A 12815-nucleotide genomic window follows, 5' to 3' on the forward strand; every position below is an offset into this window, starting at 1 on the left:
TGGAGCACACAACCATGCCCGGTGACTTTTTAAAACTTTTTTAGAGATGGGGTCTCCCTGGCCAGGTGCAGTGGCTCACGCCTGTAATCCCAGTACTTTGGGAGGCCAAGGCAGGGAGACCACTTGAGGCTAGGCGTTTGAGACAAGCCTGGCCAACATGCAGAAACCCCTCTCTACTAAAAATACAAAATTAGCCAGGGTGGTGGCGCAAGAAAATGAAAATTTTCAAGTCAGTGAGCCCCCCTCTCACACCTTCCCAAGGGAGAAAGGAATTGGGAAAGTCCCTCAATAGGAAAAGCCAAGTCCCATAAGATTTACAGACGAGGGGCGGTGACTGTTCATACAAAAATATTCATAGGAAAGCCACTAGTTCTGAGGAAAAGGAATCTCTAGGGGCAAACCAAAGTCCAACGAGTCCCAGAAGGCGCCCAAAATAAATGAAAAAGAACAGAATTTGTCCCACCCTCACAAAGAACGCCTCTGATAAGGCTATGGCTTACAACTAATCACGCCAAATGTAATACATAAACGCTGACTGATTTCTTTTTTAAAAATAAATTTTGCTGTATTTGGGGATTACAACATGATGTTATGGGATATATACAGATAGTAAAATGGTTACAGTGGTTCTTGAGTTTAAAAAAAAAAACTAAAATAGTGATAAAGGAGATTTTGGGGACAGCTGGGCCCATCTGCATGTCGACTGTATGCTGGATAAAGTTACTTAATGTTGTTTTCCTATGGCTAAAATTTCCTAAGCTCTAATTTTATTAGAGGCTTTTTTTGTGAAGGTGGGACGATTTCTATTTTTTTTTTTTTTGGAGACAGAGTCTTGTTCTGTCAAGTGCAGTGGAGCAATCTTGGCTCACTGCAACCTCCACCTCCTGGGTTCAAGCAATTCTCCTGCCTTAGCCTCCTGAGTAGCTGGGACTCCAGGCGCGTGCCACCACATCCAGCTAATTTTTTGTATTTTAGTACAGATGGGGTTTTACCATGTTGGCCAGGCTGGTCTCAAACTCCTGAACTCAGGCAATCTGCCCACTTCAGCTTCCCAAAGTGCTAGGATTACAGGCGTGAGCCACTGTACCCAGCCTTTCTATTCTTTCTTAGTGTGATCTTCCAACACGTGATAGTGGTGTTGTGGTTACGTGGAAGTGTTCTTGTTTCAAGGAGATGCACGCTAAAGTATTTAGGCATTAACTGTTAACATCTGGAGCTTACTTTCACCACATGATTGGGCAAAAAAGAAGACAGTATATATACCTACATACACATACAAACACACACTCCAAAAGTTGTTTTTCCAAGAGTTATATCAGAACGAATATTCACTGAGTGCCTTCAAAGCCAATCCAACTCCTCTTTTGTCTTTAAGAGTTGGAGGTGTCACATGTGGCACAGTGAAGACAATGAACTTTTACCTGTGGCTGGTCCTCTTTGAAGCCAGCTTTATACATTCAGTACCAACTTTTAGACCACAAAAAGTTTCTAACATAGCTAGATACTGTGCTCACTACTTTTCTTAGTCTGTTTTGTGTTGCCAGAACAGAATACCATAGACTGGGCAGTTTATAAAGAAAAGAAATGTATTTCTTATACTTCTGTAGGCTGGGAAGTTCAAGGTTGAGGGGCCGTCATCAGGTAAGGGCAAGAGGGGGCTAAACTCACGTATATAACAAGTCCATTCTTGAGATAACTAATCCAATCCCAAGCTGAGAACATTAATCCATTTGTGAGGGCAGAGTCCTTGTGATCTAATCACCTCTTATTAGGCCCCACCCCACAAAGCTGCTGTACTGGGATTAAGTTTCTAACACATGAATCTAGGGGACACATTCTAACCATAGCTCTACTGTCCTCACAGAATTTAAGAATTACTGTTCTCACAGTAGATAAGGGAGAGACAAGTAATAAGTATTTCTGACAAAAATGATAAATGCCTTATTACCAACATGGCTGCAAGCACACAGGTCTGTTCAGATTCTTGGAAGGTTTTTCTGAACACCTGTTGTGTCTCAGGCTTTGAGGATATGGAGGGAGAGACCTATAGTCTTGAACCTCAGGGAGCTAATTGATCATCACACAGAAACAAAAATGCTTAACTGTTGCATTCAGGTAAGTTCCTGAACTCAAAATATAACAGCAGTCTCCTTTAGGATCTTCTGCTTGAAAAAGGAATCCAGTATTAGGTCACACCTGAACTCTCTGACCTATTAAAGATGTGCCAGTTCCAGAGTCCTGTGAGATAAGCACCTTTCCTTCCAAGGTGCTGAACAAAACAAACAGGAAGAGACTACAGTGCTCGCCTGACAGGGCCTTACAAGTTAAATCAAAAGAAGAGGCCAGGCACGGTGGCTCATGCCTGTAATCCCAGTGCTTTGGGAGGCCAAGGCTAGAAGATCACTTGAGGTCAGGAGTTTGAGACGAGCCTGGCCAACAGGGCGAAACCTCGTCTCTACTAAAAATACAAAAAAAAAAAATTAGCCAGGCATGGTGGCAGGTGCCTGTAATCCCAGCTACTTGGGAGGCTGAGTCAGGAGAATCACTGGAACCAGGGAGGCAGAGGTTGCAGTGAGCCAATATCCTGCCACTGCGCTCCAGTCTGGGCGACAGAGTGAGACTCTGTCTCAAAACAAACCAACCAACCAACCAAAGAGCCAAACACAGTGGCTCACACCTTTAATCCCAATATTTTGAAAAACTGAGGTAGGAGGATCAATTGAGCCCAGAGCCCAGGAGTTCGGGGTTGCAGTGAGCTATGCAGGGAGCTGAGCAACAGAGAGGCTCTGAAAAATACCTTTTTGGGACAATTAGTATAACCTGAATGGGGTCTGATGATTATATAGTAACAATGTATTCAGAGAGGCCCTGAGAAAGATTTTTTTGGGACAATTAGTAAAATTTGAATGGGGTCTGATGATTTACAAAGTAACAATGTTTCAATGTTCATTTACTGATTTTGATAGTTTACATTGTGGTTCAGTAAGAGGATAGTTGTAGAAAAATCACATTAAAGTATATCAGGGTGATGGATCATCATTCTAACAATTTATTCTCAAAGAGTTCAAGGAAAAGTCTTCATATTGTATTTGAAATCTCTGTTAATCTGAGACTGTTTCAAAATGAAAAAATTCTTGAAAAATTACTCTTCAAAAAACAGAAAATCGATGAACCTTGAAAATATCATGCTAAGTGAAATAGGCCAGATACAAAGTAACAAATACAGTATGATTCCACTTACATGGGTTTCCTAGAAGAGGCAAATTCATAGACAAAGTAGATAGAGTAGAGGTTACCAGGGGTCAGGGAGAAAATGAGGACTTACTGTTTAGCAGATACAAAGTTTCTAGTTGGGGTGACGAAAAATTTCTGAATATGAACAGTGGTGATGGTTACACAACACTGTGAATGTACTTAATGCCACTAAATTGTAAAACTCAAAATAATTTAAATGGTAATTTTTTTTTTTTTTTTGGAGACAGTATTGTTCTGTCACCCAGGTTGGAAGTGCAGTAGCGCAATCTCGGCTCACTGCAACCTCCACCTCCTGGGTTTAAGTGATTCTTGGGCCTTAGCCTCCCAAGTAGCTGAGATTACAAGCATGCACCACCATGCCCAGCTAATTTTTGTATTATTTTTGCAGAGACTGGGTTCCGCCATGTTGGCCAGGCTGGTCTCGAACTCCTGGCCTCCAATGATCCTCCCACCTCGGCCTCCCAAAATGCTGAGATTACAGGCATAAGCCACCACACCTGGCTAAAATGGCAAATTTTATGTTATGTATATTTTTCCACAATAAAAAAAAGTGAGGGGAGTTTTTTCTAAGTGCCCAATAAGTGTTGTTTCTATTATTTAACAGATACAAAAATATTCGCTTCAAAATTATTTGTAAATGTGAACAATTAAAAAGTAGTTTAGGGAGTCTCTCTAAACCTATTCTGGTTCAGAGGGCTGCCTGTTAAAAAAATTTTTTAAAGAGCCAGGTGTGATGGCTCACGCCTGTAATTGCAGCACTTTGGGAGGCCGAGGTAGAGAGATCACAAGGTCAGGAGTTTGAGAAAAGCCTGGCGAATATGGTGAAACTCCATCTCTACTAAAAATACAAAACTTAGCCAGGCGTGGTGGCACACGCCTGTAGTCCCAGCTACTCAGGAGGCTGAGGCAGGAGAATCGCTTGAACCCAGGAGGCGGAGGTTGCAGTGAGCCGAGATTACGCCACTGCTCTCCAGCCTTGGCAACAGAGTGAGACGCCATCTCAAAAACAAAAAAATCTAGAAAGAAATAAACTAGTTGAACTATTCCACAATAAAGAAATTATTAAATAAATTATACAGAATTTTTTTTTACCCCCCAGGCTATTATTTTATAACCAGTTCATAAATAGTTTCTTGGGGGATGATATATTACTTACACATCTACCATGTAGTAAAAATGTATGTATATGTGTGTGTATCCAACTACTTCGTCGGAGTGATTCCTGTGGTTTGGAATTGCTGGGGCCAAGTTTATGCAAAAATCTACATTTTTGAGTAAACTCCTCATGACTAGAGTAAGTTTCCTGAGTATCTGAGAACTCTTCATTTCCTAAAGTTGTACAAACATCAGATATCAATATTTGTAAGCATTGATAATGTAATTTATAACGAAATTGCTTTCTCAACTATTAGTATTAACTATACGTCATCTTCATATAGCCTTATAACTCATTTGTGCTATTCCATTTTCCTCTGTTCCTTTTATTTTCACTTCCCGTGTAATGTTAGTCTCTTTGTACTGATTTCTGAAGAGTTCATTTATGATTAAAGATGTTAATATTTTGTCAAGAATTGCAAAAAATAAAAAGAAAAATTAATTTTTCTTTTTTTTTTTTTGGCCAGGCAGCGGCTCACATCTATAATCCTAGCACTTTGGGAGGCCGCGACAGGTGAATCACCTGAGCTCAGGAGTTCGAGACCAACCTGGACAATATGGCGAAACCCTGTCTCTACTAAAAACACAAAAATTAGTCGGGCATGATGGCAGGCACCTGTCATCCGAGCTACTCAGGAGGCTGAGGCAGGACAGGCAGGAGAATCACTTGAATCTGGGAGGTGGAGTTGCAGTAAGCCAAGATCGTATCATTATACTCTAGCCTAGGTGACAGATTGAGGCTTCATCTAAAAAAAAAAGCATTTAAAACAGCCCTGAGGCTGCACATGGTGGCGAATGGCTGTAATCCCAGCACTTTGGGAGCCCAAGGTGGGCAAATCATGTGAGCCCAGGAGTTCAAGGGTGCAGTGAGCCATGATTGCACCACTGTACTCCAGCCTGGGTGACAATGAGACCCTGTCTCAAAAAAATAAAACAAAATAAAATAAAACCATATTGAGCTGAGCCAGGCGTGGTGCCATAAGCCTGTAGTCCCATCTACTCCAAAGGCTGAGCAGGTTAAGATCACTTAAGCCCACGAGTTCTAATCCAGCCTGGGCAACATAATGAGGCTCCATCTCTTTAAAAAAAAAAAAAAAAGGACTAAGTGTATGATGCTCCCTGTTTTTAAGCAAAACAGTTTGAGTGTAAACATGAGTGGCTATTTCTCTTAGGTGGGATTATACATGATTATTCTTGCTTTCTGTACATTTACAAGAAATATGATTTACTTTTATAATCAGGAAAAGTTTAAAGTTATAAAATTAAGAAAATGAAAAAGTATATTCACTTATCTAAAATCCTGTGATCTTTGTTTTGTTGTTGTTGGGTTTTTGGTATTTACTATAGTGAAACAGAAAAGTTTTAACAAGTAGTTTAAATCAAGAATCCTAGGCCAGGAGCGGTGTCTCATGCCTGTAATCCCAGCACTTTGGGAGGCTGAGGCAGGCGGATCACAAGGTCAGGAGTTCGAGACCAGCCTGGCCAACATGGTGAAACCCCATCTCTACTAAAAATACAAATATTAGCCAGGCGCAGTGGGAGGCACCTGTAATCCCACCTACTTGGGAGGCTGAGGCAGGAGAATTGCTTGAACCCGGGAGGAGGAGGTTGCAGTGAGTCAAGATCGCGCCACTGCATTCCAGCGTGGGGGACAGAGCACGACTCCGTCTCAAAAAAAAAGAAAAAAAAAAAGAATCCTAAATTTATCAGAGTTAGCCGCCCCTTCACATCTGAAATTAAATCCTTATATATTTGGGTTGCTAAAAGATGATGAAAGGTATGTGACCATCTCACTTTTCTTAACATGCTGCCTCTCTAGTTCTGCTCAGTAAAACCAACCAAGTTTAAAGACAATCTATATACAGTTACGTACCTCTAAATGCAAAATGCAAAATCCAAAATGCTCCAAAATCTGAAACTTTTTGAGAGTCAATTGATGCTCAAAGAAAATGCTCAATAACATCCTGAATTTTCTAATTCGGGATGCTTCAACCAGCAAGTGAGTAGAATGGATGTATATATTCCAAAATCCCAAAAAAAATCCAAAATCCAAAAAACTTCTGGTCCTAAGCATTTTGGATAAGGGATACTCAATTTGTACTATACAAATTCCATCACTTTACTCCACCATTTTTCACAATCCTAACTATGATATAAATTAGGTATGTATTCTGATGTAGGTATGCCTGCAGCTATGCAAACATCCTCCATTACAGAGGTCCTAGCAACACCAATCAGCTTACCTCAAATGGGTTCAAATTGAAGTAAGAGGAACCAGGACGGGTCAGTCTTTCAATCTGATTTTTCGATGTTAGAACCGAGTCTCTTTTCTCTATTTGTTTCACCTAAAATTATGAGGATTAAAAACTTCATTAATAGAATTCAATAACAAACTGAATTGTTTATCTTAACACAACGTTCACTGATATGTTCAACAAACATTTATTTGTGTGTTTACCATGTGCAAGACATTTTGATAAACGCTTTGAGAAATTACAACTACCATTTGTTGAATTTTAATATAAAAACCTTACCTGTATTTATTAATCTCAACAACCCTATGTGGTAGATACTGCTATTGTACCTATTTCACAGATAAGAATACTGAGGCTTAGAGAAGATAACTGACTTGTTCCCAATTACCCAACTTGTAAGCCAGAATTTTAACCCCAACAGTTTGACCCCACAGCATGCATCAAGAGGATTCAAAGATAAATAAGTCACAGCCTTTAAAGAACTTCCACTTTAATGACAGAAGATGTGCTTGTGTGTGGTTATACTTCATTTACAGCTTTTAATTTTAAGGAAAAAAAAAAAAAAGGCTGGGCACAGTGGCACATGTCTGTAATCCCAGCACTTTGGGAGGCCAGGGTGGGCAGATCACGAGGTCAGGAGATGGAGTCCATCCTGGCCAACATGGTGAAACCCCATCTCTACTAAAACTACAAAATATTAGCCGGGCATGGTGGCATGGCCTGTGGTCCCAGATACTCAGGAGGCTGAGGCCGGAGAATCGCTTGAACCCCAGAGATAGGGGTTACAGGGAGCCGAGATCACACCACTGGACTCCAGCAGCCTGGGCGACACCGCGAGACTCCATCTCAAAAAAAAAAAAAAAAAAGAGATTTCTCTGTGGGGGAAAAAAAGAAAAAAAATTTAAAGAGCAAAAAAAGGAAAAATACAATCACAGTAAGACATAAACTATGAGCAGCATTTAAAACTGTTGATGGGAAGGAACAAATAACTCCACCACCTAATTCTAATAGTGTTAGGAAAAATCCTTGACTTGGCCAGGCGCAGTAGCTGTCACCTGTAATCCCAGCATTGTGGGAGGCTGAGGTGGGTGGATTGCTTGAGCTCAGGAGTTTGAGACAAGCCTGGGCAACACGGCGAAACCCCGTCTCTATTTTTAATTTTAAAAAAAAGAAAGAAAGAAAAAAGAAAAATCCCTGACCTGAAGACAATGCCAGGGAGAACAAGCACCAGGCAGTCCCAGGAAAACATTCTTGGTGTCACTGTCAGAGTTGGAATGCTAGTTGGAATGAATCTCTGGTATGCTATATGTCATCTTTATTCCTATGGCCAAAACAAGGTTGGAAAGCATTTCATTAACATAAAAAGTCATTCCTTCTAGACATCTTCCCTCTTCACTCTAAGAAAACAGGATTTTTTTTCCTCTTTTGTTCACTACCATATCCCCAACACCTAAATAGCACACTAGTACACTTCAAATGTTCAATAAACATCTGTTAAATGAATAAGGCCAGTGTGGTGGCTTATGCCCGTAATCCCAGCACTTTGGGAATCTGAGGTAGGAGGATCACTTGAGCGCAGGAATTCAAGACCAACCTGAGCAACATGGCAAGACCCTATCTCTATTTTTTAAAAAAATGACTGAAGCCTTTTTTCCGGCGGTGACGACCTACCCACACAAGAACATGCCTCTCACAAAGGATCTCCTTCATCCCTCCCCAGAAGAGAAGAGGAAACACAAGAAGAAACGCCTGGTGCAGAGCCCCAATTTCTACTTCATGGATGTGAAATGCCCAGGATGCTATAAAATCACCATGGTCTTCAGCCATGCACAAACGGTAGTTTTGTGTGTTGGCTGTTCCACTGTCCTCTGCCAGCCTACAGGAGGAAAAGCAAGGCTTACAGAAGGATGTTCCTTTAGGAGGAAGCAGCACTAAAAGCACTCTGAATCAAGATGAGTGGGAAATCATCTCAATAAACACATTTTGGATAAAAAAAAAAAATGAAGCATCCTTCCTTAGATATTTTTTCCCATCCAATTCAAACAAACAAAGATTGCTATTTGGTTTTTTGTTTGTTTTTGTTTTTTTGAGAAGGGGTCTTGCTCTGTCACCCAGGGTGTACTGCAGTGACAGAAGACAGATCATGGCTCACTGCAACCTCCACCTCCTGGGCTCAAGTGATCCTCCAATCCTCCCACCTCAGCCGTCAGAGCAGCTGAGACTACAGGTAGCGCCTGCCAGGTGTCTAAACCTAAATTTAGTACTTTGGAGAAACTACTATGTAACAAGCACTGTTACAAATGCAAGAAATAAAAGATGAATGTGATACGGTCCTTAACACTGAATAGCTCACAGCCTGCTGGGGGGCAACTCCATATCTCAAACCCATGCCAACCTAGAGATCCCATCTTCTGCCTTGTTGAACCCTAAGAAAGATGCTTCCGCTTTATTTTTTTATGAAACGCTTTCTTATACAATAACTTTAGTACTCATGAAAATGTTTATTTTAAAATTAATTCTCTTGTCAAGCACAGTCGCTCATGCCTGTAATCCCAACACTTTGGGAGGCCAAGGCGGGAGGACTGCTTGAGCCCAGGAGTTTCAGACCAGCCTGGGCAACACAGAAAGATCCTGTCACTACAAAGAAATACAAAAATCAGCCAGGCATAGGGGCACGAGCTTGTAGTCCCAGCTACTGATGTGGGAGAATCACTTGAGCCCAGGAGGCAGAAGTTGTGCACTCCAGCTTGGGCAAGAGTGAGACTCTGTCTCAAAATAAATAAATAAAGAGTTTGAGGCAAGTCTGGGCAACATGGTGAAACCCCGTCTCTAACAAAAATACAAAAATTAGCCAGGCGTGGTGGCAGGCACCTGTAATCCCAGCTACTTGGGAGGCTGAGGCGGGAGAATTGCTTGAACCCGAGAGGCGGAGGTTGCAGTGGGCCAAGATCATGCCACGGCACTCCAGGCCTGGGCGACAAGAGCAAAACTCCGTCTCAAAAAAAAGAAGAAGAAGAAGAAGAAGAATTCAATCCAAGTCCAGTCAGGTTAACTATCTTCCAAGAATTTTTATTTTATTTTTTTAGACAGAGTCTCGCTCTGTCGCCTAGGTTGGAGTGCAGTGGTGCTATCTCGGCTCACTGCAAGCTCCGCCTCCCGGATTCACGCCATTCTCCTGCCTCAGCCTCCTGAGTAGCTGGGACTACAGGCATCCGCCACCACGCCCGGCTAATTTTTTGTATTTTTAGTAGAGACGGGGTTTCACCGTGGTCTCAATCTCCAGACCTCGTGATCCGCCCATCTCGGCCTCCCAAAGTGCTGGGATTACAGGCGTGAGCCACCGCGCCCGCCAAGAATTTTTTTTTCTATCCTTTTTTTTCTTCTTTTTAAAGAGACAGGGTCTCACTCTGTCACCAAGGATGGAGTGCAGTGGTCCGATCATAGCTCACTGCAGCCTCGAGCTTTTGGGTTCCTCCCGCCTGGGCCTCCCAAAGTGCTGGGATTACAGATGTGAGCCACTGTGCCCAGCCCCTTGCAATAATTTAATCTGAGATTCTGACTCAGACAGGGTCTCCCTCTGTCGCCAAGGATGGAGTGCAGTGGTCCGATCATAGCTCACTGCAGCCTCAAGCTTCAGGGTTCCTCCCGCCTGGGTCTCCCAAAGTGCTGGAATTACAGATGTGGGCCACTGTGCCCAGCCCCTTGTAAGAACTTAATCTGAGATTCTGACTCCAAAAGGCATGCTTTTATTTCATTTATTCATTCATTCACTCAACAAATATTTACTGAGCATCCACTAAATACTAGGCGCTGGAGATGCGATAGTAAAGGAGGCTCAGAACATGCCCATTGCTGTCCTAACATACCACCGAGCAAGCTGTAACCTACTGTAAGGCCCCAAACTATTTCACCTCCCTAAACCTCAGGTTCGTCATCTATAAAGGGGGGGTAATATAATGCCTAACTGGCATGATGCACAGTGCCTGGCGTTAGTGAATGGCAGAAACAACCACTAAAACAACTCATTACAGAGGACTAAGAAACGTCTTGGGGGACAAGAAGGCTAAGTCACTCCCAGGAAGGGCCCAGCCTCTGCCAGCCCCCGACTCCGCGGACTTGGGGCACTCCGCCCGCGCGCCCGCACTACTTCGGACGCACTCGCCACCTCCCTCGATAGGTCGAACACCATCCCCTCTTTCGTTGCCCGGGGGATCTCCCAGCAGTTATCAGTGGGAGACGCTCACACACCCCCAGACCCCCGCCACCCCGAAGATTGGACTGAAGGAATCGCCCAACGGTCCAGGCCAGGCGGCCACTGCCTTTGTCCACCGGGAAAGCAGATCTGGGAGAGGTCGCCCCGGTGCCACTACTCCTCACTCTGTGTTCACCTCACTGTAGAAGGTCATAAAGGCTTCCTCGGTGCTGCCTCCGCTGCCCGAAGTCCCGCTCTCTCCTGAAGCCGCCATTTCCCCGGCCCAGCCACCACGTGACCCGTCTGCGCAGGCGTCGCCCCACGTGATTCTTACAGGTCCGCCCCTCTAGCCCCGCCTCCCGTCTGAGAGGTTGTTAAAGGGCTCGCAGCCCAGCCAAGCACTTGAAACCTAGGTGGCCTTTTTAACATTTAAACGAATTACACATAACATATAATTAACCACTTTAAAGTAAATTATTTGCTTAATTTATTGTTGTTAGGTAAAAAAATAATAAAAGAAAAAGTGAATAATTCAGTGAGTTTATTTATTTATTTATTTTTGAGACAGGATCTCTGTGGTCCAGGTTGGAGTCGAGTGGTGCAATCACAGCTCACTGCAGCCTCGACCTCCCAAGCCCAAGCGATTCTCTCACTTCAGCCTTCGGTAGCTGGGACTGCAGGCACGCACCACCATGCCCGGCTAATTTTATGTACTTTTGTAGAGACGGGGTCTTGCCATGTTGCCCAGGCCTCCGGAAGTACAGGAATTACAGGCATGAGCCACTGCGCCCAGTGGTCTTTAGAACATTCACAATGTTCTGCAACCACCATGTCTATCTGGTTCCAAAATAGTTTCATCACCTCAAAAGGAGACTTAGTACCAAAGATTTTTTTGTTTTGTTTTGTTTTTGTTTGTTTTTTTTGTTTGTTTTGTTTTGAGACAGAGTCTCACTCTGTCACCCAGGCTGGAGTGCAGTGGCGCAATCTTGGCTCACTGCAACCTCCGCCCCCCGGTTCCAGTGATTCTCCTGCCTTAGCTTCCCGAGTAGCTGGGATTACAGACACACACCACCATGCCCGGCTAATTTTTATATTTTTAGTAGAGACGGATTTTCACCATGTTGGCCAGGATTGTCTACAATCTCCTGACGTCGTAATCCGCTCGCCTTGGTCTCCCAAAGTGCTGGGATTACAGGCGTGAGCCACCGCGCCTGGCCAAGGAGACCTAGTACCTATTAAGCAGTTACTCTCTATTCGCCCGCTCTCCCCAGTCCCTGAAAACAAGCAATCTGTGTTTTATCTATATGGATTTACCTATTCCAGATATTTCACGTAAATGGAATTAAACAAAATACCAGGCAGGGCTGCTATTTTCTTAACTAAAATATGATCAATAAAGCCAGTTTTACCATTTCATACAAAACAAAGAAGGTTTGTTTCGTTTTGTTTTGTTTTGTTTTTTTGAGACAGAGTCTTGCTCTGTTGCCCAGGCTGGAGTGCAGTAGCATGATCTTGGCTCACTGCAGCCTCTGCCTCCCAGGTTCAAGTAGTTCTCCTGCCTCAACCTCCTGAGTAGCTGAGATTACAGGTACATGTCACCACACTCAGCTAATTTTTGTATTTTTAGTAGAGATGGGGTTAGTCAGGCTGGTCTGGAACTCCTGACCTCGTGATCCACCCGCCTCGGCCTCCCGAAGTGCCAGGATTACAGGTATGAGCCACCACACCCAGCCCCAAAGAAGGTATTTTTATAATCATCAATCAGGTAGATAATCTGGCCCAATTCTCTCATCTAAAAAAGAAGAAACAGAGAAGAGAAAATGACTTAGAGAAGAGCTATAAACTTCATGAAAGTAAAAATTACTATTGTCTTGTTCACATTCATTAGATGGATGAAGGGAGGTCAAGGTTAAGCTTTCCCTAGACAGGATCCTACTTATCCGTTTTTTTTTTTTTTT

The 12815-nt window shown here is 43.1% G+C and overlaps 1 protein-coding gene across 1 annotated transcript in view; it reads right to left on the reverse strand.

The window, feature by feature from the left end:
• DNAJC8 (DnaJ (Hsp40) homolog, subfamily C, member 8) overlaps window positions 1-12815 on the reverse strand; it is a 35766-nt gene that overhangs the window by 19011 nt on the left and 3940 nt on the right. Inside the window, exons 2-4 of the mRNA XM_011981759.1 lie at window positions 12524-12649; window positions 11054-11258; window positions 6654-6755 (exon numbers count right to left, since the gene is read on the reverse strand). Coding sequence (XP_011837149.1) covers window positions 6654-6755; window positions 11054-11131 — 180 coding nt within the window. The 5' untranslated portion in view covers window positions 11132-11258; window positions 12524-12649. The remainder of the gene's footprint in view (window positions 1-6653; window positions 6756-11053; window positions 11259-12523; window positions 12650-12815) is intronic.

The sequence above is a fragment of the Mandrillus leucophaeus genome, unplaced genomic scaffold (assembly GCF_000951045.1).
Source record: "Mandrillus leucophaeus isolate KB7577 unplaced genomic scaffold, Mleu.le_1.0 Scaffold23, whole genome shotgun sequence".
NCBI lineage: Eukaryota > Metazoa > Chordata > Mammalia > Primates > Cercopithecidae > Mandrillus > Mandrillus leucophaeus.